At 38.6% G+C, this 26,584-nt stretch overlaps 1 protein-coding gene across 4 annotated transcripts in view; it reads left to right on the top strand.

The window, feature by feature from the left end:
• ITGA3 (integrin subunit alpha 3) overlaps positions 1 to 26,584 on the top strand; it is an 84,626-nt gene that overhangs the window by 34,563 nt on the left and 23,479 nt on the right. For all 4 annotated transcript variants that reach the window (XR_004591080.3, XR_015733770.1, XM_034415458.3 and 1 more), the window contains exons 2-15: positions 898 to 1,025; positions 2,621 to 2,703; positions 5,600 to 5,840; positions 7,564 to 7,647; positions 9,676 to 9,883; positions 9,974 to 10,167; positions 11,427 to 11,515; positions 12,247 to 12,380; positions 17,819 to 17,905; positions 20,726 to 20,793; positions 21,344 to 21,477; positions 22,141 to 22,287; positions 23,608 to 23,705; positions 24,378 to 24,543. Coding sequence is in view for 2 of the 4 variants with exons in the window: in XM_034415458.3 (XP_034271349.2) it covers positions 898 to 1,025; positions 2,621 to 2,703; positions 5,600 to 5,840; positions 7,564 to 7,647; positions 9,676 to 9,883; positions 9,974 to 10,167; positions 11,427 to 11,515; positions 12,247 to 12,380; positions 17,819 to 17,905; positions 20,726 to 20,793; positions 21,344 to 21,477; positions 22,141 to 22,287; positions 23,608 to 23,705; positions 24,378 to 24,543 (1,861 nt within the window). In the remaining 2 variants the exon portion in view is untranslated. The remainder of the gene's footprint in view (positions 1 to 897; positions 1,026 to 2,620; positions 2,704 to 5,599; positions 5,841 to 7,563; positions 7,648 to 9,675; positions 9,884 to 9,973; positions 10,168 to 11,426; positions 11,516 to 12,246; positions 12,381 to 17,818; positions 17,906 to 20,725; positions 20,794 to 21,343; positions 21,478 to 22,140; positions 22,288 to 23,607; positions 23,706 to 24,377; positions 24,544 to 26,584) is intronic.

The raw sequence follows: 26,584 nt of genomic DNA, 5'->3' as shown, positions 1-26,584 counted from the left end.
TTTGTATTGAAAACTAAGTCATATTCGGTGGCTTCACACTGTATAATCAGAAATGAAGCAGAATAGAGTTGAGCACTTTGCATATGAAAATCAATTTGTGTGAGCTCCAGTGAGCTTTCAAAAGTAATAAAATACAGTAATAAAATATAGTGACTTCACAAACACTCCTTATAATCTAGGTCTAGCTCACATTGGTTTATCTCATCTCATAATAACTATTAAGATCTTGAGTGGTATATATTGTTTTGGAGATGGTGCATTTTAATTATATATTAGGATTTTTTTTATTTTAAATGTGAGCCACATGGAGCTTTATTTTAAGACCAGGAGGAATTAAATATGTTTTTTGAAACAAATGCGGAGAGGAAGAACTATCAGGATATAAGTGGGGCAAGTAGAAAAGGTGTCTTTGACACTAAGTGGTGTTTAATTTCCCAAGATGTTCATCCTTGCCTGGAAGTCACATTTTTTAAATTGGATCTCCCCCCCCCCCGTCCCCAATAAATACTAGGCATGTTTCAACTAGTTGGGCTTCCTCAGTGACACGAGAATGGCATTTTGCACTTTCCAGAAAGCTCTCTTCTCTTATTCCAGAGAACCAACGGTTCTTAACCACTGAAAAAAAAATCTATGCCAACATTATTTTTTCTCTTAATGTATACTTCCTTATTATAAAGCCTTGTAACCACTTGCAAATTACTTTTGTAATTTTCTCATGATCACCATCTATACTCAGGAAGTTTTATTCATGGGAATTACTGGCTCTATCAAATCACTGAGGGTACCAGTACAGGAACAATGAATATAAAGTATACAAAGATTTGTTGCTTTCACACTGTTATGAAGAACCTGTCTTCTATTTCTTGTAATCCAAAATAATATTTCTGCCCTCTCTAGGATTCTTGCTGGAGCTCCCCGTGATGTGGCTTTCCATATGGATAATAAAACACGGACAGGTGCTATGTATGCTTGTCCTTTGACTGCAAATTCCAGTGATTGTACACAGGTGGACTTTCAGGTGAAAAGTATGTAAATGTGCAAATGAAGAACTTACCTGAATAGAGTACAATGATCTATAGAAAACAATGCAGGCTAATGATTAGTGATTAGACCAGAATATGAAATATCTTTAGGAAGGGTAGGCTTGTTTTATTTTGTTACACTAAGTAACAAAAAGCCTTGTGGCACTTTTAAGACCAACATCAATCCATAGTTGCTGTAGCATGATTGACTTCAAATTCATTCTACTTTAGATTTTGTTTCCAGCATTTATGTTTTTTTGTAGTTATGAAGTTGGACTTCCCTTAGTAGAAGAAAAACTGATAAAAATTAATTCTAAAGGACTGATTTGGGGTTTGGAATGTGACAGGAGGGTGGCTTATCACCATCTTTTATAATACAACAAATGATCTTGCTCCCATATCCTATTTCTTATCTGTAAACAAATCTTTAAAGCCTCCTCAATTCAGTCCTGAAGTAAGCAAACTCTATTAAAGGTTATCAGTGATAACAACTTGTCTGTTTTAGCCTTGATCAAATAATCTAACTCTATAAACCTTCCTTTTACTTCTACTAGTCTTGATTTTAGTTCCTTCAAATAATGTCCTAACACTTGATTTCCTTTCATTTTTCTTTGACTTTTTTCACCAAATTCTTCAAAGCTTTACAAGCCTGTTTTGTAAATCTGATATAGGACAATTATCCAGGTCACTCTCTTGGTTTGTTATTTGTACATCCTTTTTAATTATTAAAACATCAGTGAATTTACTTTCTGTATATGGTGTATATCTTTTCCTGTGTCATTCTTGTAGCTTTTAAATAAATCTCAATCTTGCCAGTTAAAACATGTTTTTCTTCCTTAACATCTTATAAGCACAATCTATCTATAGTGGCAGAATATCCTTCAAAATGTTAAAATATTTTGCTTCATTTGGTATTTGTATTTGTAAATTGAATTCCAGTGTTCTTCTTTAATTGTAATCTTTACTTCTAGTTCCCTCTAGTGTCCAATTTTTAATCTTATAGTTTTTTTTTCATCAAAACAAAAGCATTTTCCAAAGGAAGGATTTTTTATAATTCCCACATTTCTTTCAAATTTAGTCCATATGTAGCTTTCTAAAATCAGTCTTTTAAATTATCTAAATATGAATCTTTTAATCACCCGTTTGCTGTTAAAAAATATTTGTAAGTACTTAAACTTGTATTTAAAAGTTAAGTAAGAATTGAAGGAAACTCACCTGGTACTATAAAACCTGTGGATGCAAAACCAGTTCCTATTAGCTGAAAGCCAAAAGTGATTAGAAAAGGAAATATGCAAACCGAAGTGATCTTTGATAAGTTATTAAAATTGTTTATACTTTTGATGGAAGTCATTTCTTTATATATTTCTTTTCATTTCTCTCCTACATTTTTTCTTTTCTACTTCTCTATTTTTCTTATTTGCATCTATTTTTCTTTCTATTCTTTTATGCTTTTAGTTTGTATTAGTTTTTATTGTTGGAATTCTGATATTTAATAAAATTATTATAAAAAAGGAAATATGGCAAGAAGATGGATCCTTTTCTAATCATATTTATCTTTTGGGGGGTTTTGTTTTTGTTTTGGCTCACTGTACTTTTAGGTGATCCACAAAATAATATTGTTGAAGACATGTGGCTGGGAGTGGTGGTAGCAAGCCAACGTAAACCTTATGGGCGAGTAATGGTGAGTATAATATATGTGAGAGGAGATTATTTCTGCTGCTTTTGAATCCTCCCTCCTGCCTTAAAGTCATGTGCTGAGCTAATGATGTGAATCGGGGAGAATCAGTGGTGTGGGAAAGTGGACCAAAAATGTTATATGCTGTCCAGTTTTCCTATGCTTTCTTGTTGTTTATCCCATGTCACTGTTTTAATGCCACACCATTTCCTCCATAACTACTTCAGAATTCTGATGGGAAAAAGCTATATATGTATTTTCAGAATAGTCTTTTTCAATTAGAACCAGCCTGTCCTGTGCTTTCATCCCAAGAATGTTTCCTATAGGTTCCTATCATAACATGGTGAAAATAGGATCCCTGAAGTTTACCTTCTTAGTCGCAGCTTCCACAGTATGGAATATTTAATCCTGTGATAAAGAGAGCCTGATAAAATTTAGGGATCAAAACTGAGACATTTTAGGGTAAGTGCCAGTCAGAAGAACCTATTCTAGGCCTAAGGCAGCTATCTGAATTCTGAACTTGTCTTAGATCGGGGTCCCCAACCTTTCGGACCTCAGGGACCACTACATTCATAATTTTAAATCCCGTGGACCACTAATATGATCTGCCTAATGACTGGCTGGGTGGGTGTGGTCAGGGCCAGATTTTCCTATAGGCTAACTAGGCTTCAGCCTAGGGCCTCAAGATCAGGAGGGGCCTACATTCAAATTGTTAGCAAAATTAAAATTACACTTTCACTGTAGGTGAAAGGTCCTCATAAGTGGAATAGCCTAGGGCCTCTTTTCATCTAAATCTGGCCCTGGGTGTGGTTAGGTGGTCATGTGACGGGTGGCCGTGGCTAATTCGATATCACTCACATCAAGGGATGCCTCGCCAGCCTCTACTCACCCTCCCCTCCCATCACTCCTCACCTGCTCGCCCGGGCTCTTTAGGGCCCCAACAGGAGCTAAGCAGCCACCACGAGAAAGAGTTGGCAAAACAGCTCAGTTCAATTTGGATCTGACTGAGAAGGAGGCTCAGCAGAAGCACCTCACTGAGGACTACGACCATAGGCTTTCCAAGCAGAGGGAAGACCTGTGGGAGTGCAAGGCCAGGTACCGGCACCAGAAGGCTCAGTGGGCTGAGATGGTCAGCCAGTTCCAGATCATGAGACAGTCCCACTGGAACAAGGCCCTCCAGCTCTTCACTACCAGTGGCACTTCCCTCCAGCCTTTGCCTAAAGCCCCGTACCAGCAGGCTGAAACAGACCCCAAGTTGGAATTTCTCCCCCCTGACCTACACAAAAAGACCCCGAAGGGGGAGACTCTCTGCAGCAACACAAATGTTCATTGCACGTATCAGGCCCAGGGCCTGTAGTTTGAGGACCCCTGATTTAGTGCAATATAAAAAATGCAAATAATTTTTCTGTGGACCACCAAAATTTTCTCGTGGACCACCAGTGGTCCATGGACCACCAATTGGTGACCACTGTTTTAGATAATCTGAGCATAAGGCCCTTTCAAGAAAATTCAAGAGTAATCTAAGCAGTCCAACATTATTAGTATTACACTAGCATGTTATCTGACCTTGACCTGTGATTTTTTTTTATGATGGTACCTCAAGACCAATAACAAATATCTTTAATCTGCAAAGTTGAATAGATGAAAATAAGAAAGGTCTATCTAGGTCCATGATGTGGTCCTCATTTGAGTTAGAATGCAAGCTTGTCCTATCAATTTAGGGATAAGGTGTCAAATTCCATTAATCTGAATGGGGAAAGAGCCTGTAGTACAGTGGACTAAAGCACTGTTATTAACATCTGCTGCTTGCAATTACTGCAAGTTCAAATCTCACCAGGCTCAAGGCTGACTCAGCCTTCCATCCTTTCAAAGGTAGGTAAAATGAGGACCCAGATTGTGGGGGCAATAAGCTGACTTTGTATAAATATATAAAAGTATGAAGGCTATTGCTTAATGCATTGTAAGCCGCCCTGAGTCTCCGGAGAAGGGCGGCATATAAATTAAAGCAAAAAAAAAAAAAATTGCCTTAGAGGACTACCTGTTTTGTCTCTTTATACAGTATCACAGAAGCGCCTGTCATCATTAAAAATATTCTTCAGACAGGTCCACGGTTCTTGGCTTATCCCTTCCTTTCCTCCCACATGTAATCCATCTTCACTTCTTCCTTCTAGGCAATAATAGCTCTTGGCTGTTTTGATCCTCTGCCACATCAGCAAATTTAAATCTTTCAAAAACATTTTCAGGAGGAATTAGCTGAAATTCAAGAAACAGTTCTGGGCAGGGAAAGCATAATGGTCTTGGAGAACAAGTTGCAGATACCACTTGGGCCAGTTGCCTCCCACATAACAGAAGATGTCATCTGCAGAATTCCATTGCAGGGAGTCAAGCTTTCTCAACAAACTTGCATAATTGCTCTTCCTTTCTTTTTCCTTTCTTCCCTGGTGCTATTTAGTGGATATAGCTGATGCTTGAAGTTGTTCATGTAGAAAGATTTCTAGTACTTCCAAATCACAGTTTGAACAATGTTAAACAAAACTAATATTTATTAGTAGTGACAATGCATAATCTCTTTGTGTCATTTATTCCAATTGAAAAGCTTAATTGATAATGTTATAGTTATCTCAAGTTTGATTATGATCTGGATTCAATTTCATCCCATATGAATGAGGATTTCCAAGTTAGAAGGCTTTTTTCCCCTAACCCATGATACTGTATGTTATGGTTCTTTTGGTTTTGCTTTAGGATACTGCAAAAATCCAAGCACCATGATTTTTAAACAAATTTAAAAATGGTGGGATATGTGATGGGATGTACAAACCATACAGAATGCCTATCAAAATACCTGGAATTCCTTAGTCTCTTTCACTTCAGACTAAAATCTTGTTTAATTTTATTTTTCAAGGCTTGTGCTCACCGATACACTCGGATTTTTGGCAGTGAACATCAGAGGCGCATGGTAGGAACATGCTATATCCATAGCAATGACTTGCGTCATCAGGTGAATGATTCGTGGCAAACTTATAATGAGATGTGTGCTGCCAACTCAGATTTGGAGAATACAGGCATGTGCCAGATGGGCATCAGTGGTGGCTTCACAGACAACTTTGTCTATTTTGGAGCTCCAGGAGCTTACCATTGGCAAGGTTTGTGGCTCTTAATTGCCGTTCCCTACTTTTCTTATACCTTTCATACATGTCAGTCTCAAATAGTTTTAGGGCATAATTTAGTTGGAATAAATTCTGATATGAGCTAATGATTAATCAACCAAAATATTATTCTTATTATTGTTGCTGCTGTTACTATAAATGAATGATTCTTAAAATTAAATATATTTTCTTGGAAAAAGGGAGGGAACTAACCACAGTTAACTATTCTGAATAAGCATTGACTGAAATGTTGATTATTTAACCTATTCCAAGATAAACTGCTAGAACAGCTCTGCAAGTAAGGACTTCTTTAATATAATATAATTCAGAAGAGAGCTGGAAGGGACCTTGGAGGTCTTCTAGTCCAACCCCTGCTCAAGCAGGAAACCATATACCATTTTAGACAAGTGGCTTTTTATCTTCAAATGTCATTTTTCACATCCTTTTCCTTTTTCCTCCTCACAGACAGTTGATTGAGGGAGAAAAAGAGGCAGAAAAATGTGGAGACTGAGATAAAGCCATTCTGGCCATTAGTGGCTACATTTTGACTGTACCGCTTTGAATCACCCACCCCCTCACCCCAGATTGTCTCCTTTACCCACTTAGAAAATGTCTGAATGTCAACTGCCAGTTTATGGAAGTCGATTAAGTGCAGAAGATTCTTATTCTGACATCCATATTGTCCAAGCATAGCCCAGATAATCACCCTCTATGTTTTTTGCTTTCAGCGCAATCCCTTTCTTCCTAGATCTCAGCTTTCTGTCTCCTTCGTCCCATTTCCCATTTTTTCAGTTTCTTCCCTTTCATATCACCGGAACTTTCTTTCCTTCTATCTGGTTCTTGCTTCTGAATCTCAGTCTTTTCCCAGGTCCCCTGAAATACCTGCTTCTTCCATTTCCCACTTGTTTTTGGTTCTTTCATGCAGCTTTTCTTCAACTTAAACTTTTTGCTTCTCTCCTCCTTTTCTCTTTTTAGAAGAGCCTTTCTCTTTTTTTCCAAGCACCATCACCACCTTCTTCTTCCTCCTCCTCCTCGTCTTCTTCCTTCTCCTCCTCCCCCTCTCCTCCTCCTCCTCCTCCTCCTCCTCCTCCTCCTCCTCCTCCTCCTCCTCCTCCTCTTCCTCCCCCTCTTCTCATTGTCCCTCCTCTCCTCGCCCTTCATAAATCTCCCAATCCTTACTCTCTCTCTGTATTCCAACAAAAAGCAGTTGAGGGAGAAGAGTTTGATTATCATTATCTCAGAGTAATGCATGAATTCAAAATAATGCTGAATTGTTCAGGCCTTTTCTGGTGTTTGAAAATGGACACATTGAAAGAAGTATTTTTCTCGTCCATCTCCTTGCGTAGGAGGGAGTGTCTATGTGAACATGATAACTGTTCAACACAACATGAAAGCATTCTCCACTGTTTGGAGCACATCTGCCTAGGGATTTGTGTTTGTGTCAGTGTGAGAATGTGTGAGGACCATTGGGGAAGATATCACTTCTCTTTTCCTTTAACTCTTAAAACCCCTCAGCCCCTCATGACTCTCTACAAAGCAGACACAGAAGCTTTTAATCATACTTCCCATCCAGCAACTTTGAAAATTAATTGCTGGATGTGACTGAGAGATGAGAGCCTGGGAAGAAAGGAAATAATCTTTTCAAACAGCATTAAAAGGTATCCTGGATTTTGATTTGTATTTTATCGGAATGCTAAAGGTTGCACTTTTGTTTACACAGGAACGGCTTATGTGAGCTACCCAGGGATTTGGGACCAAGTAGATTTATCCTATCCAGATCGGAAAACTAGACATATTTACCTAGGTAATTGCACTCAACTCTCACTTTGTCAGGCTTAAAACATGATTTGGTGCACAGTAGTGCCTCCTTCCTCTCGCATTTCATTTTTATTTTCTTTATTTATTGGATTTGTTAAGGCTCCAAAAAGACTTTATATATCTGATGCATAAGCTTAAAAAAAAAATGAAACACCAAACTCAAACACAACTGAAACAACATAACTGCCCAGACAAAACAGCAGCAATGAAATTCAAACAGACAGTGGCTCCATAGAGACTCTAATCCCAGGCTTACAAGCCAGTCTTGATGGAGTGTGTATCCTGGGGGAGAGGCGGGAGGGATATTGTTCCAGAGAGCAGCAGCTACGATAGAGAAAGTACGCTTCCTTGGTCCCACAAGATGTGAACATGTAATTGACAAGAACACACTGGACTAAAAAAAGAAATCATAGAAATAATTTGTGATATGTAGTATCATATGTAGCATCTTCATAGTCAAATGTCTCTCAGCGCGCTGAAAACAGATAGCATAATTTAAATATATGATGGGCCACACATACTTAACATCGATTCATTTTTAAACCTTCATGGCTGATTCCCTAAATAGAAAGGCCTCCAGAGAAGAAGCAAATTTAGGAGCCTTGGTGGCACAGCAGACTAAAGTGCTGTCAAGTAGCATTTAGCTGCCAGCTGCCTGCAATTACTGCAAGTTCAAATCTCACCAGGCTCAAGGTTGACTCAGCCTTCCATCCTTCCGAGGTAGTAAAACGAGGACCTGGATTGTGGGGGCAATAAACTGATTTTGTATAAAAAGAACACCGCTTGGGGGTGGGGGGGACGAAAACCCTACTAAGCAGGTATATACAAAAGTATGAAGGCTATTGCTTAACGCATTGTAAGCCGCCCTGAATCTCCAGAGAAGGGCGGCATATAAATTGAACCAATAAATAAATAAATAAATATGGGTCAAAGCTTTCTGAGCCTCCTTTCTGAGGATCACTGGATCTTCAAAATGGAGATTTCTTAATGAAGACATCTCATTCGAAACTGGACTTGGAACATTGGGTCTGCTCCATACTCAGACTAGAAAATTAGAGGCCAGGAAGAATTAAAATGTGAGATTTCCCCATTAAAAAGATCTAGTTGTCACCAGGCTTTGCTTCAGAATGAAGAGACTGATGTGCAGGACAATATCATGGTCAGGTTCAGTTGATTTAGGATATAAATAGATTAATATAGTTCTTGGCCAAACAAGAAAATTATAATTAATACTTTTAGAACAGCCAAACTGAGAATGAAATCATGATTATATTTACATATATATTTAAAGCTTTTCTACTCTGCTTTTTTATAATTAAAAACAATTGCTTAATTTTGGAGTAACTCAAATTAATAGGCCATCTTCAAATTCCAGCTTTCTTCAATGGCTTATTCTAGAAAAGAAATTATAATTAATGGAAGATTGCTTAATTTGCATGCCACTTCGCATATAGCTAGAAGCAGAGGGTTATGAGTACCTTCAAGAAGCTTGTTCATTCCTAAATTTGTGCCCTTGAAAATAGAATGATCTAAATCTGACCAGTCAGTGTGTAAATTGATTGATTTGTGTTCATTTATTTATGCTGGAGCCTATCTTGCACCAAGTGGGTTCCTCCAAGTCTCTTCTCCAATCTATTAAACGCTGCAATCTTGTGGAATCTCAGAAGTGTGCCTTGTCTGTTGTGGCCCCTGGTGCTCTGAATCAGCATCCCCCAAGAGATAAGGATGGCACTTTCTCTAAGGATCTGACAAGTTTTGAAAACTTGGCTTTGGCCTAGGCCTGGGGTTGTTGTTTATGATTTGATTAAGGCTCCTGTTTTGATTGATTTTGTTGTTTATCAGATTATTTTAGTTGGGTCTGTCTGTCTGATTTTATGTTTTATCTGTTTTTATGTTTTCTCTAGTTGAATATGCTGCCCAAAATCCACAAATAAATAAAAATGAGGCAGAGTGTCTCTCTCTTTTGAAGAGGGGAGATCAAAGATATAACCTGTTTGTTATTTCTTCTTAATAGGATACGCCACAGAAGCAAGCACCAACATACTGCATAAAGAAGATTTCTCTTTTATTATTGGGGCCCCTCGCTATAATCACACTGGAGCTGTCTTTGTGATGGAAACTGATGGTCGCATGGATCTTCAGAAGAGACTGCTGCTCGTTGGCAAGCAAGTGGGTTCTTATTTTGGCAGCTCCATTGCTGTGGCTGACCTCAACAGAGATGGGTGAGTCCGTGGGAGGGCGAACTTGAAAGAAGTATTAAATGGCTTTATTTTGATATATAGGTAAAAATGACTGCCTTTCCCCATTAATAGGTGGCAGGACTTAATCATTGGAGCACCACACTACTTTGACCAGAAGGAGGAGAAAGGTGGGGCTGTCTATGTATACATGAACCTTGGGGGAACATTCTCCAACCATCCCAACCTCACACTGACTGGACCCAGCGGCTCTTCCTTTGGTTTCTCTGTGGCTCACATTGGCGACATTAACAAAGATGATTTTCAAGGTTAGACTTGAACACGGTTAGACTGTGAACACTTGTCACAGTGTTATGTTTTACTATTTACTGAGACACATCTTGTTGGACTGTACCCTTTTATATGGCCTAAAGCAGTATTTGTATTGGGAAACTGCCAGTCAGGTAAGAAGCAAGGATCAAGCGGGGAATTATCCTTGAGTCATTGTTCAGTCACAAGAAACTTACATCTAACCTACCCTAAGTTCCATGGAACCAGGGGTGGGTTCTACTTACCTTTACTACTGGTTGGCAATGGGGCCGCACACGCTCTCTTGCTTCACTCGCACATGCACATGCTCTTCTGCGCATGCGCAGAAGCGTTCTGATGACGTCAGGGTTGGTGGGCGGAGCCTCCCTCCGATTTTACTACCGGTTCTGTAGAATTGGTCTGAACCGGGGGCAACCCACCACTGCATGGAACCTTATCTGTTTGTTTCCAAGGGAAGGCAAACAGTCTGGGAAGATTCTAGTATTATAGGCAAAACACAATAAAGTAGACAACTATTGGAATTTCAGGGTTTGGTTGTAAATTCCGCACAATTCAGCACAATTTGTAAATTTGAACAATGTGATAGAATGTTGTCTGGAATGGTAGGAGGGGAGGATTCACTCCCAGAAGATAAAGAGACAGCGCTTGGAAAGTTTAGTAGGCAGAAAGAAGTCTGTTCCCTTCTTTAGCAGTTCACAGAGTATATTTATAGTTATGCAGGTAATTGCTTTAGTCTGGCAAGATTCTGTCTGTAGGCAAGTAACTTTACATGTTATTCTTACTATAGTTCTTTGGGCCTGAAATAACTGAATGAAGGGTAATTAAATAAGGACCATTTGTACTATACATCTAATATCAGGGAAAGAGAAACAAATTCCTTTCATAGTTATAGTTCAGCCATGCATGCACACACAGAGAAACACAGACAAAGATACACACAGACACACACATGCATTGATTTTGTCTTAATTGTCAATCTATATTTATACTGCCCACCTGCAATCACTTTCTCAGCAGAATTCCTTCAAACTTTCCTTTGAATAGTGACTCAACTATTATAAGGTTGAAAATTCTTTGTTAGATTTTTGACTAGTGATGGGAAGTAATACAAATACTTGTTTTGAAAAGTTATGTTAAAGTACATTAGATACAGTTCCAGTGGGAACCTAAAAAGAAACTATCTAGATGAAGTATAATGAGAACTATGAGATCTCATAAAATGGAAGTTCTCCTTCCTCTTTGTATTCTTTCCTTTCAGATATTGCCATTGGGGCACCCTATGAAGGTTTGGGGAAAGTATATATCTACCAGAGTGGTGTAGGTGGCCTTGCTAATAAGCCACAGCAGGTAAAGACATCTTTATCATTATCATCTCTTTATCATCCTTATCTCTTTGGGTAAAGCATATTTGTAAGTTTATATGCAGCATGTCCCCATATTGTTCAGGAAAATTGTTTGGCAGCCAACCCCACAATGGGTATGTTAATAAGGTTGTTGGATGAGATATGGCTGGTAGTTATAGCCTCCTTTTTATTTTGGGGAAAGTCTTCAATTTTCTAATATGTGACACTAACCGGTCACCTTTGGCAATGACTAACTTTCACTAATCTCAAGCAGATACATGATTGGTACCAGGTTTCCTGAAAGAGTCCCCACTTTGAGACTGGGAGAAGCAGCTGGTTGTCCCTCATTTTCAGAGAGCTGAAGTCCCAGACTCTTGTTTTTCAGTGATGGTGCAGCACTTCCCTATTAAGATTTCTTTGCCTCCAATTTATAAAATATTCTTACATATATTACATCTTATTATCTTTGTGAGTTGCAAGACTATTTTGTAATTGTCACAGGATGTAATGTTTGATTAATTTACTACATACATGAATATGTCAACACTGCAAGTCCCAGAACTCCTCTCCAGTCAGATCAATGTAACCTAATGATGTTAATAGTAGTCCTATTGTTCATATATACTTGGCCACCAACAGTTCTATCATGGATGGCAGTATATACAAACTAAGCAGAGATCTTAGTCTCATTTGTAAATATCCTTCTTGCATCTCATTTTCTGCACCTCTTTGCAGATCATTAGTGGGGAAGATTTTAATCCTGTCATCAAGACCTTTGGTTACTCCTTCAGTGGTGGAATGGATGTGGATGGAAATTCCTATCCTGATCTCCTGGTGGGAACTCTCTCAGAAAATATCTTGCTACTCAGGTAAGTGTGGTAAAAGGGATTAAAAGCAGTCTTGTTTTTTTCCCCTATTTATTCATTCTGATTAGTAACAGAATAACAGAGTTGGAAGGGACCTTGGAGGTCTTCTAGTCCAACCCCCTGTTTAGGCATGAAACCCTACACCACTTCAGACAAATGGTTATCTAATCTCTTCTTAAAAACTTCCAGTGTTTTTACAACAGAGCATTTACAGCTTCTGGAGGCAAGTTGTTCCACTGGTTAATTGTTCTAACTGTCAGGAAGTTTTTCCTTAGTTCTAAGTTGCTTCTCTCCTTGATTAGTTTCCACCCATTGCTTCTTGTCCTACCCTCAGGTACTTTGGAGAATAGCTTGACTCCCATTTCTTTGTGGTAGCCCCTGAGATATTGGAACACTGCTATCATGTCACCCCTTCTTTTCATAAGACTAGATATATCCAGATCCAGCAACTGTTCTTTATATGTTTTATCCTCGGGTCCCCTAATCATCTTTGTTGCTCTTCTGTGCACTTTTTCTAGAGTCTCAACAACTTTTTTACATCATGGCAACCAAAACTGGATGCAGTATTCCAAGTGTGGCCTTACCAAGGCATTATAAAATGGTATTAACACTTCACATGATCTTGATTCTATCCCTCTGTTTATGCAGCGTACAACTGTGTTGGCTTTTTTTGGCAGCTGCAGCACACTGTTGGTTCATATATAAGTGATTGTCCAGTAGGACTCCAAGATCCCCCTCGCAGTTATTACTATCGAGCAAGGTATCACCTATACTGTACCAGTCATTTGGTTTTTCTTGCCTAAATGTAGAACATTACTTTTTTCATCACTGAATTTCATTTTGTTAGATAGTGCCCAATGTTCAAGTCTGTCAAAATCCTTCTGTATCTTAAACCTATCTTCCGGAGTGTTGGCTATTCCTGCTAGCTTGGTGTCGTTTTTTCCTTTTTTGAAGATAGGAACTACATCAGCTCTTTTCCAGTCCTCTGCCAGTTCCCCGGTGCTCCAGGATCTTTGAAAGATATAGTTCAATGGTTCTGAGATCTCGTCTGCCAGTTCCTTCAGAACTTTGGGGTGTAGTCCATCTGATCTAGGGTAGACAGGTGCTCACTTACCATTTTCTTCCCTATTTTAACTTGTGTTCCTAGTCTGTTTTTTGTGGTGCTATTTTTGATAGGTTGGACTATTTTTTCCCTTTGTGTAAAGACAGATGCAAAAAGCAAGTTAAGTAGTTTTGCTTCCTCCCTGTTGTTTGTCACCTTCTTGTCACTTTATCCCAGCAATGGACCAATTGTTTCCTTGCCTTTTTTCTTGTTTTTAACATATTGGAAGAAGCTTTTTTTGGTTATTTTTTACATTTGTCACAAGCCTTTGTTCGTTGTGAGCATTAGCTTTCCTCACTTCATCTTTGCAGGCTCAGGCTATTTGCTGATATTCTGCCTTAGTTATGTGCCCCTCTTTCCACTTTTTATACTTGTCCTTTTTGTCATTCAATTTGTCAGAGAGTTCTTTATGCAACCATGCTGTTTTCTTTTGAGAGCTGTTATTTTTCTTCTTCATTGGTATTGTGCTAGACTGGGCTTTTATAACGTCACTTTTCGAAATTTCCCAAGCTTCTTGAGTTGTTTTCTCCTTGAGGATTCTCATCCATGGAATCCTTTCCAGGCTCTCTCTAAATCTATTGAATTAGCTCTCTTAAAGTCAAAGACTCTAGTTTGACTTTGTTCTATTGCTTGTGCTTGCATAATGTTGAATTCCAATATTGCATGATCACTCCCCCCCAAGGTTCCTGTAGCTTCAACACCTTTTATCATTTCATCTCTGTTAGTGAGAATTAAGTCCAATATAGCTGATCCCCTTGTTCCCTTCTCTACTTTTTGAGAAAAAAAGTTGTCTGCTAGGTTTGTCAGGAACCTGTTTGATCTTCCACTTGGTGCAGAGTTTGTCTGCCAGTTGATGTCAGGGTAGTTAAAATCCCCCATAACCAGGGGTGAAATCTTTTTTGCTACCGGTTCTGTGGGCGTGACTTAATTAGTGGGTGGGGCTTGGTAGTAAGGTGATTGGGGTGGCGTGGCTTGTTGGTCAGGTGGGCGTGGCCAAGTCAATGTCACTTCTTTGCCCTTTTTTAACTTACAAAACACAACACAACACAACTGGCTCACCCACAATATAAAAGCAGCTGTGCTAGACCCAAAATGATCCGTGCAACAAGCAGGAACCTCACACAGCCACAAAAAGCCCAAACAACCAACTTTCACACTTTACACTTTACACATACAGTTTAGTGAGATTTTGTGTTTTCTGTAGTTAGAGTGAAACACTACGGAAGCACACTAAATCTCAGAAAGCTGCACAATATTATTTTATTTTTATTTATTTTTATTTTTATATAAAAGCAGCTAAATTTAAAACTTCCTAAACCCTAAATGGCTAGGTCTAAAAAAAGAACTAAAAAAAAATCCCAATTAACTATTTTTTTTAAAGCTCCCAAAGGGGGAAAAAACTTACCCAATAGAAGAGGGGTCTCCAACCTTGGCAACTTTAAGACTTGTAGACTTCAACTCCCAGAATTCCTTAGCCAGCTTTGCTTTGCTGGCTGAGGAATTCTGGGAGTTGAAGTCCACAACTCCCTGCCTGCTTGATTGCAGGCAGGGAGATTCAGTTGCTTGCTGATGCAATGGATTGCAGGGATTACAGCAAGGCGTTGCGACCAGCAGCTAAGTTAAGCAAGCTGAGTGGAGGGAGGGGGAGGGATTTTTGCTGGCAACTCAGCTGGGGTCCTCAGAGCTTGGATGGTCAGAGCCATATAAAAGAAAAAAAAGGCTCTGATGATCGCGCGGCTCAGCTGGGCATGGGGGGCGGGGGCAGGGATTTTTGCTACCAGTTCTCTGAACTGCCCGCCGCCATTGCTACCTACTCGCCCGAGCCGGTCCGAACCGGGAGCATTTCACCCCTGCCCATTACTATTGTGGTGTGCTTCCTACATACCTTAGTTAACAGACTAGCAAAAAGTTCATATATTTCCTCTGTTTGGTTGGGTGGTCTATAGTATACACCTATGGCAATGTCATTTTCCCCCCCTTTTACATTGACCCAAATGCATTTCAGGCAGTTTTCAGCATTGTTGTGCTCTATTTCTGCAGAAATGTAGTTGTTTCTTATATACAGTGCAATTCCATCTCCTCTTTTGTTTGGTTTATTTCTTTTAAATAATTTAAATCCCTCTAGCTGTATGTTCCATTTGTGGGTTTCATCCCACCAAGTTTCCGTAATGGCAACAATATCATATCTGTTCTCATTTACTTGAATTTCTAATTCACCCTGGTTATTCCTCATACTCTGTGCATTGGTGTATAGACATTTGAGTCCATTTTGACTGACCCTATGTTTACTTTCTATATAACCTGTGTTGTCCCCTACTGTGTCACCATCTATTTGATTAGTGCACATGGTATGGCACTCACTATTAAATGCTTGTTTTTGTTTGACATCAAGGTTGATATTCTTACCCACCTTAACATCTATATTACATGCATTGATAACCCTAATAATTTTAGATTGCTGGGGACAGAAATGTTCTGTATTAATTAATTCTCTGTCCCCACTGTTCAGTTCAAATGTTTATCTAGAAAATCTGTGAATTTAACGCCAAGTAACTCAATCCCTTCCTTTGATGGATGCAAACCATTTCTTTTGTAGTTTTTCATTGGACCAGGTACAGATACCATGACTAATATAATCAAAGTCTTCCCTTTTACATAATTCCTTTAGCCACATATTAAACTCCAGTATACTCTGGCCTTAAAAAAGGAAAATCTTTTTTAAGAAGAAGGAAATTCCAATCTTTCTATTAGGGCAGCCTTTCCAGCCCTCAGCTATTCATGGTCATGGTGGATTGATGAATATGAAGTCAATGTGCCTCTCACCTAGGGAGCATCATTTTGAGGAAGACTGTATTATCAATTACCCTGATTCAAAAGAGTAGCACTTTTATAAATCATATCCTGGGCAAAGGAACAAATGATCACATACAACAGCACATTTTCTTCACCACCGAGTAATTGAAATCACCATCGTGATTAGGGATCATTTATTTTATTTATGCACTACATCTGTATTGACTCTTTGTGGGCTTCTGCTGTGAATCATGGCTGACTGAAGATGTCTCCGCAAATAAGCAGAAATGACAGCCATTGTGTAGAATGAAAGAACAGCCATAGATTGGTCCTTCAAAGCTTTCTGGAGAATGAGAGATTGCCCACAAATGTTCTGAAGGGCAGCTCCTCGCTAGGAGATTGTAAAACAGTGATCTCTGTGGGTTGGAGTGCCAGAAGCTGAGGGAGATGACATCTTTGCCTTCATCTCCAGGGGATTCTTCAATAGGGACACTAAGCTAGCCAAACTTACGTTTTAATCAATTTTAGAAATGTTCAATTTAAACATTTTATGGATATTAGAGACCTTGAGAATGGCAAACCATTTGGTACCTGGATTTCTCTGAAATTGGACATTTAATTTGATACCTCTTAGTTTCTCTGAAATTAAGAAATTTTAAACAGAGATTTAGGAATTTAAAATAATATACAAATGGCAAAAAGTTAAAAAATGGGTGGGTGGGTTTGATTTAAGAACTTTTTTAATACCAGAGAGATTTGCAATATTGGTTATTTTTCTCTTGTGAGGTTTGAAAAACAAATATACTGTGAAATTAAATAATTTACTGAAATGGAACCAAACCCGTATCAGAACTGAGGCTTGATGAAAGTTGCTACTAGAGGGAACTAAAAAGGCAGGCAGAAAAGAAATACAATGGTTAAACTGGCTATAACTTTTTCCTATCTTAAAAGATATTTTTGATTGATAGCCACTGGGATATTAATAATTAAAATCTGAAAAAGTATACAAATCTCATTGGGCAATTTTTTTTTACAAAATGTTGAGAATTTTTTTTAAAAAGTTTTACCTGACATAGACATTATAGAGTTTGAAGGCAAGGAAGACAACAAAAGACAAATCTGAATACGGAAGAGCTGCCACAAGAAATTCTGGATGATGCCTCTTTATGGGAAACCCCTCTTTATGGGATTTCCAAACGAACTGTTGATGAAAACTATGAAAACTCCTCTTGAATGTCAAAGATTGATGAAAGATCAAATCCTGCAATGCCATTAAACATGGAGATAGGAGGGGTTTTTTTTATTTGTAACTTTAAAAGAGAGCAAAAAGTTATTATAATAGCTTATGCTTGGTATGGTGAAAGTTAGAAAACACTTCTTTATTATTGTCTTCTTTTCTTTTTCTTTTTTCTGCACCTTCTGAACTTTTCCGTTTATTCCAGTTTAATTTGTATTAGTTTTTATGTATTAAAAACTTCCATTAAGAATGCACTGATTCATTTCACTGTTGTTTTCCCTTATGCTTGTTGTCCTTCTCTTTCTGCAGAGCCCGTCCAGTGATCAATATCCTAAACAAGACTTTTACTGTTACTCCAAGCCCTCTGGACCCAAGCAAATGTACTCAAAACTCTTGGTAATAACTTCCCTATAAATGTTCTTTTGATTTTTAAATGCCTGAATACATGGATATTCAAGGTGTGTGACAACACAAATATGATACAACTGAGTATATTTAGCCTACAGAAGGAAGATGAAAGGGTAGTGTGTTGCCAACTTTCAGTTTATTTTAGAGGATGTTGGAAAGAATTAGGAGAACAATTGTTTGCCCTCCCCACCGAGAGCAGGGAGGAGAAACAAGAGTGTTTATATAAAATGTGGTGAGATTCAAGTTAGGTTTGAATGAGAAAAACATCTGGCAATCAGAGGAAAAGGCTACATTGGAGCAAGCTGTATGGGGACATTGTGGAGTCCTTTTCCTTGCTTGATTTTTTTTAAAGAATAAAAGTTGAATAAGAGACTTGTAGATTTGTTTTTGGAACAGGGCATCCTGTTCCATAGAAGATAGAGGACTTGATAAGAGGCAAGTTATTTCAGGTTTAAACCAGCTGGGTGGAATTTTAATCTGCCAGATGTGATTACCGTATTTTTCGGAGTATAAGATGCTCTGGAGTATAAGGCACACATTAGCTTTTGGGGAGGAGAACAAGAAAAAAAAATCTGCCTCTGCCTACCAGCATCCGTCGGTATTCATCTGGCTAGCATCCTTGCAGCAAACAGCAAACAGCCTGGTCAGCTTCAGCACGTTATCGCAGCCTGATTCAGCTGATTGGTGGTTGGATCGGCCTCCGGAATACTGCCAATCAGCTGTTCCAGGCTGCAGGGATTGCCAGAGCCCATCATTGCCTCTGCACATCATGTTTTTGGCGTCTGCATGCCCCGTTTTTGGCCTCTGCATGTTGCATTTTTGGCTGGTTCTAGGTGGCAGGGATTGCCGCTAGGAACCGGCTGTAAATGTGACGTGCGGAGGCCAAAAATGGGATGTGTGGGGGACGAAAACATGATGCATGATGCTGAAAACACAACATGCGGAGGCTGTGATCGCCGGCGATGTGCTATGGCGATCTCCGTAGCTTGGAGGAGACCGAAAACATGACGCGTGGAGGCCAAAAATGGCCGAAGGGGGGCGGTGGGTGGGCGGGGCTTTGGCAACATTTGGTGTATAAGATGCACCACAATTTTCACCCACTTGTGGGGGGGAGTGCATCTTATACTCCAAAAAGTACGGCAGTTTTTCCCCCTCCAATAGTTCTATCCAGCATGCCATTAGTTTGAAGTTGGCATCCTTCAACATCTGGAAGTGTTAGGCATTTGTAACTTCTAAAGTAAGGCTTAGTTTAAGGGTGATGGGGTTTATTAATGTTGATTTTGTCAACATCTATTTTTTCTAACTTTAAATTCATGTTGGTTCCTTTCTGTTTTAGTTAGCAATTTTTCCTCAAAAATATAATTGCAGAGATGGCATATATAAAAATCATATCTGACTTGTCAGATATGCTGTGCACTGAACACATTTCTTAGCTTCTTAGCTTTTCTTAAGCCAGTTTCTAAGAAAATATGAAGTAGCACCGAATAAAAATGAAAAGATATTGTTAAGAGTGTGAAAACATGAACAAAAGGGGCATCTCTTCTCTAAAGTGGGATTGTTATAGCATTATTTGCATGTAGTATTTCCCTCTTTAGTTAATTATAATTATTAATTAAAATTAGCCTTTCCTAGCCTGGTACTGTCCAGAGGCTGATGACTAGGAATTCTGAGAATCGCAGTCTCTATACATTTCCTGGGCACCAAGTTGGAAAAGCTCCATTGTACAATGCCAACTCTGTAAATAAATAAGATGAAATTGTCCTTGACTAAAATAGACAGAATAACAGCTTTGACAATTTTCTGATTCAAAGCAGATGAGAGAGAGAGAGGACGATCTTCCGTTTGCATGAAAAAATAACTTTTTCCTCTTCTCTTAGCAAGAATTGATTTTTCAAAGAAAGCTTTGGGCTTCTGAAACATCATTCCTTGCTGCAAACAAAACAGGGCGATCCATCTAAAAGTTTGGCACTGGTTAATTACCAGATAAAGGACTTCCTAATATAATTCAAGTGCTGTTGCTATAGTTTTGATATGCCAGGACTAGAGCTTCCTATGTGGTGCCATTGACTTTGAATTTAGGGTCATGTGTTTCTCTATAAAGACTTTGAGTTTGTTCTGCTCCAGCTATGGACCCCAAAGAAGGAAGCACACACAAAGTCTGTACAAACCTTACTTTACTAAAATAAAATCAGTTTTTTTTTCAAACAAAGGCTGTTAATTAACTTTCTTAACAGCCTGCAAGAATCCAAATAATAAATAATTTTAATTTTATTATGGTTGGCAGAAAGCCCAGAAGCAATTTGCAGAGAACTAAGATCAAGGCACAAAGGAGAGTGAACGGTTGTTCCCTGCAAATTGCTTCAGTCGGCGTTCCTCCTTAAATAGGCTAAGGGAGTGGCCAATTAGCCCCAAGACTTACTCTCGAGGAGACCTCCTCCTGAGGAGCCACTCCTGCCTTTTGGCAGCTCTGCACGCCCGTGCATCGAGAAGAGGCTCCTCCTCTTCGTCCTCTTCACTTAAGGGAGCTTCTGGAGGTTCTGAAGGCCCTAGCTGAATCCCCGCCTCTGGCACCACATCTTCTCCAGCCTCATTGTCCGACTCAAGTGCCAGCTGCACAGGCTGCTGGTGCAGCATCACCCCAGCCTCCTCGCTGTCCGAATCAGCCACCAGCCGCACAGACTGCGTACAGGCCGCAACAGGGTTTGGGTTTTGTTTGGAGGAACCTCAGTTATCTGTCCCTGCAGATTATTTACAGAGTACCTTGTTTTTCTTTCTTTCTCCTTTCCCTTCTTATCTTTTCATTTACAGCATGAAGGTAGAGCTCTGCTTCTCCTATTCCCAAAGTGCTGGAGATCCCAAATACAAGGAAACTATCAGTGAGTAGAAGTGGGAAGATTTGTTCCATTCAGGAGAATTCATTTGTAAGGAAAGAGGGTTGGGAGGGTGTCTGCTGGCCCTAGAATTTTTTTCCTTAAGGTAGGAGAGCCAGTTTCTCTATCAATATCTTTAGTGGTGTATTTGTTTTTTGTTGGCATGCCTTGATTCGAATTAAGTATGAGATTACAATATAGTCACTTACAAACTATAATTGATACCAGCACCTCCATTCCTAAGCAGTGTGGTTAAGTGAAACGTCACATGACTTTGCCAACTTACGACATCAGTTCCAGTTGCAGTTGTTAAACAAATCACCATAACTGTGATGTCACATGACCATGACTTACGATTTCATGCTGGCTTCTCCATTGATTTTGCTTGTCAAGCATCTGAGACTGCAGGGAATCTGTGATGGCTACAACTTCGAGGACCCGCCATAAGTTTCATTTTTCAGTGTCATCATAACTTTGAATGATTACTGAATGATTCTAGGATCGAAGCTACTGAATCTTGGTAATGTCCCTGATACATTTTTTTTCTTCACTTCAGAGCTGGATTACATTGTGGAAGCTGACCGGTACCGCCGGCCACCCCGTGTATATTTTGCTGAAACCAACTCTGCAATCTACAAGGGACACTTTTCCATGCCAAGCAAGTGCCAAAACCTGAAAGTCCTTCTACAGGTTAGGAATAATCAGTTCAAAACATAAAAAGGAGTAGTTGAGCTAAATACCATCTTGCCTGCAATATTTCGTTAGGTTGTTTCTATCCTGTCTCCTTTTTCCTAAAAACTTTAGCATTATTTAAGTTTAGTTGTTTATATTTATGTAATGCAGGGCCAGCAGTACAGGATTTATTTATTTTTTACATAAATTGGTGCTGCCAGGGACTGCTAAGCATAGAGTAGTGATGTGATTACAGTGTTATAAATAATAAGAACTGAATTTTTGCCTAAGGAGGGTTGGGGAGGTTTTCTAAAATTGATAAATATGTACTGTATGTAAAGCAGTTCCTTTACATGGCTTCCTGGATGTATAATGGCTAACACTGGATAGTTATATTTCTAACATGTTTGGAGGGGACCAGCCTGATGAAAGGCGTCTCTAATCATTGTATCACTTGTACTGACGGAAAATATTTGATAGGATAATTTAGCATGATAAGCCAATTTACATTTCAACAAAAGAATACCAATGTGATGATCACAAAAATGTGATGATGAACAATCAGTATGACCTGGGGGGGGGGGGGGAAATGGGGAGGACCCTCAGGTCTCTCCATAAACTACACAGAAATTCAGAACTGAGTTTAGGACTCTCTGAAATAAATTATTGCTCATTCTGCAGGATGACATACGAGACAAGCTGCACCCCATTGCGTTCTCTATGAAGTACTCTCTTTCAGAAAAGCCCCGACGATTCCAGATGGGATTACGCTCCCTTAATGCATTTCCTGTTTTGAATGATGATCAGCCTCGTGAAAACCATACTGAGGTTAGTTCTTCCTTCTCTTTAGTTTTTCCTCCTATTCTTTTCACCTTTCCTCTCCTGGGTTGAAATGGCCATGTAGATTGCACACTAATATTGTAGTGTTCAACTAGTGGTGGGTGGTAGGCTTTTGCAAGAAGCAAACAGGTGATGTGTTTGTAGGAAGAATTTGTGTGCATGTCCCTGACTTATCCATGCAGATGAAAATTATTTGTAAATAGGCAGGTTCAGTTTTCTGTATGACTTAATGGCTCACCTACCAATCAGACCTCTGGTACCATCTGGTGGAACAGATTAGTCATTATCTTTAAATGTTAGAATAAATTTCATTCTAGAAAAATATGTTCATATACTTTAACAAGATTGAACCTAAATTATGTTTAGCGTATGTGTAGAAATATAATATGATAATTTTAGTGTCAGTTACCCTTAATATAATTCTTTTGGTTAATCCAATCAAATTTAGGGAGTTGCAGTTTTAGACATTGGTGGAAATCCACTATAGCAATCCATAAAAATTGTAGGCTTAGCTGTTGCTTCTTTTTTCTGCCATCTCCTGGAGAAGCAAGAGCTAAATAGATTGGTTCAAGAAGGATATACATAAAAGGAGATTGGAGACAGTGACTATAAAGAAGTAGACTCATTGAGAGGAGAGATCATAAACAATACCCATTAATTTAGCAGTCTGTGAGGCCTTCCTATCTGACTCATAATCTCTTCTCCTTACATCATAATAAACAGACTTTTAAAAGCTTTCTTTGAAAGAAGCTCTCCCAAAAGTTTAATTGGAGAGTGGGTGGGGAAGCATTTTTAGATGTTCACACTTGGGAAGAACAAAGAGTACTGCCTTTTCTGTGCATCGTATTTATTTATTTTTTGCTTGTTTGATTGATTTCTACAGTCACCCATCTCAGCAATGACTCTGGGTGATTTACAATTCAAACATTCAATATTATCCTTGGAAACACCCTCTACAAAATTAGTTTTTAAAAGAAAACTTTGGTTAGCATCAGTGACATAGTACATATGTAGTAAATGTGCAGAAAGATGATAATTGTGGCTCAGTTGTAGTGAAGGATTGATCCTCCGTGCATACAGAGCCCTTCTTCTAAAAGTCTTCCTTCCCATGCTAATGTATTCCAGTTTATCTTTTAAAATAGCTTCCTCTGGCCATGCTTCTTGAAGGAGACGTGAATTGCGATCCAGTATTTCTGGAGAACATCAAGTCAGAGAAAGTTGATATACACAATGCAGCCTACAAACTAAATGAACATCCTTTCCCCTGTTTTTTGTCTCATTTTGTTGACTCAAAATGTCTGTTTTCAGATTCAGTTTCAGAAGGAATGTGGAACTGACAGCCAATGCAATAGCAACTTGCAGATTCAGGCACTCTTTCTAAATGAAAAGAACCAAAATCTGCCCAGGTAAGAGAATTTGGCTTATTGAGGGAAGGATGAGATGAGGATGAAGAAGAACATGTGAAACAACTCTAATAGTTATAAATAAATAATCATAAATTTGGGGTGAATTTTGTCTAGTTCTGAATGCTTTCTGAATCATGCTCATCATTATAATCACTAAAGATAGATACCTTTTTGAGAGTTTTCTTTCAGGGTAATAAATATAGTAGCTCCTAGATGATGTATGTGCTGAGTTTTAGAAAAATACTGGATAAAATCATGATCAGTGCATGCTACTGTTATCACGGAGATGACCTGCCCTAGAACCCTTTGACTGGCTGGCCTAGATAAGTGAGGTTTCATCACCAGACAGTTAAAACATTGCACAGTTCTGGAAGCATTTCAGTAGAAATTGTCTCTCAGCTGGGGACAAAAGCACATAATTGATGAGTTCCTACTTCTCGCTCTAAGGCAGGATAAGTCACTTGGTCTCTTCTAGGAGTTTTGGATGATGATTTCAAAGAATCCCAATGTTCCCTGAAAATTATGAAGTTTATAGTCCTAAATTTTGGGGCAGTACTAAATTGCCCATTGTGGTCCTAGACACTTTTGAGCAAAGTTATGCAATGAATGGAGGAGCATATATGGTTTTTTTAAATCATCCTCCCTCAATTGTACTATTCTTTTCCATTATAGACGAGATGGTGTGCAGGTGTTACAGTACAGCTCGGAAGTCAAGAAACTGAATTTGAGCATCAAAGTTACTAATAAGCCAACATCATCGATCAATGGAGAGGATGCTCATGAGGCCCTCCTCAATATCACTTTCTCACCCTCTCTGTTGCCTTCTTCAATTCGGCCGGTGGGTATTTTCTGAAAGTTGTGATAGCATTAGGTTACTGTTCCATTCATTTCTGCACTTAATGGCTTTCCAGAAAAATTTACAAGTTCTAATAGAAGAGAATACATGTAGCCCAGGGCTGAACTGTTGAGTCCTTTGTACTCTCTCACACAAATTTACAAGTGTTGCATTAAGTGATGTTTTTCTTTATTAATTCCTGGATGGAAGCATTTCTAACAGATCAGAATAATATTCTTCAAGATTCATAATTTCCAGTTACTTTGCAGATGAAGCTAATGACTAGCCTGAAAGTATACAAGTAATGCCATGGCTGAATTCAGAGGTGGTATTCAGCAGGTTTTGACCAGTTCTATAGAACCGGTAGTGGAAATTTTTTGGAGAACCGGTAAATACCACCTCTGACTGGCCCCGCCCCCATCTATTCTCTGCCTCCCGAGTCCCAGCTGATCGGGGGGAATGGGGATTTTGCAGTAATCTTCCCCTGGAGTGGGGAGGGAATGGAGATTTTACAGTATCCTTCCCCTGCCACGCCCACCAAGCCACACCACGCCACGCCCACCAAGCATGCCACGTCCACCAAGCCACGCCCACAGAACCGGTAGTAAAAAGTTTTGAATCCCACCATTGGTTGAATTGTATCAACTAAGTGAACAGACTAAGATATGTCAAGGTTCAAAAGCTTTAATGAGAAATGCACTATTTTTGTTGGAGCTAAGCACTACGTCAGCTTTCCATTAATAAATTGGGCTCCACTACAGATGCAGTAAAATCATATCAAAAATCTCAAAAATGAAATAGGAATCTAAAAACAAAAGTAAGATTCAGTGTTGCACAAGACTTAAGAGAAGTAGACTAGTTTTTCCCAATATCGGATGATATTATAGAGACAAAGTAAGAATGATCTGGTCATATATGCAGTATCATACATCTGAACTGAGAAATGTAGTGGATTAAAGGAACAACAAGGATTGCTTAATAAGAGAAGGAATCTATCACAGCAAAAAACAGGAAAAATAAACAATGATCTTAAAGAAGAAAAGAAGAATCAAGATAATAAATTAGGATGTATTTATACATTGTTACTTAAACATGACACAGAGCTAGAACAAATAACAAACTTTATGATAAAATGGATGCAAAACTTCAAAGAAGTAATAATAGTGGAACAATGGCATGAATTGTGTGTGTGTGGGAAATCAATGAATTTTACAACATGTTACAGTTTAAGGGAAAATTGGTATATAATAGTCTATACCATTATAGATTGATTATAGATAACTGTCAATTAGTGCCATGATTGATTGGAAATGCCATAACAAATATATGGTGATTCTAGAAAAAGATCCAAAAGTACTATAAAAAAACACATCAAAAAATTCAACATTTTTTGAATTAAAACCCAAATATTTTTATTAGGTGTGATCCCATTGAAAAAATGAAATCTTTTCAATTTATTAAATACATGCCGACAGTGGCAAAAAATTGGTAGAGAGAAATCTCACCATCAATGCAGGATTGGGAGACTAAAATTTAAAAATAGTGGAAAAATTAACTGTATGTATTCACAGTAGAAGTGTAACCAATTAACAGTTGGGGTAAGAAAAAGAATTTTTTAATACTGTGTTTCCCCGAAAATAAGACCCTGTCTTATATTTTTTTGAACCCCAAAATAAGTGATTGGCCTTATTTTCAGGGAGGTCTTATTATTTTGGGGGCACATGGAGCAAGATGGGGCTCCTCCTGCTGTCTTACCTGATTTCCAGCTCTGCGTTTAAATATTTTTGGGGAGGGCTTATTTTCGGGGAGAGGCTTATTTTAGCGCATGCGCTCAAAAACCCGATTGGGCTTATTATCAGGAGATGTCTTATTTTTGGGGAAACAGGGTATATTTTTTCTTACAGTATTTTTTCCTTACGTTTTTGCATGTTTTGCCTTTTTGAAATTGTTTCTAAAAAAATTTTATGACCATTTTCACTTCAATCTTTGATCTTCTATAACATTTACATTATGTATATAAACTTATTTTTCCTTTTTTTTTCTT

This window comes from Pantherophis guttatus, chromosome 4 (genome assembly GCF_059756535.1).
Source record: "Pantherophis guttatus breed Tessera chromosome 4, ASM5975653v1, whole genome shotgun sequence".
NCBI classification, from domain to species: domain Eukaryota; kingdom Metazoa; phylum Chordata; class Lepidosauria; order Squamata; family Colubridae; genus Pantherophis; species Pantherophis guttatus.
This window is presented reverse-complemented; position numbering and strand designations above follow the sequence as displayed.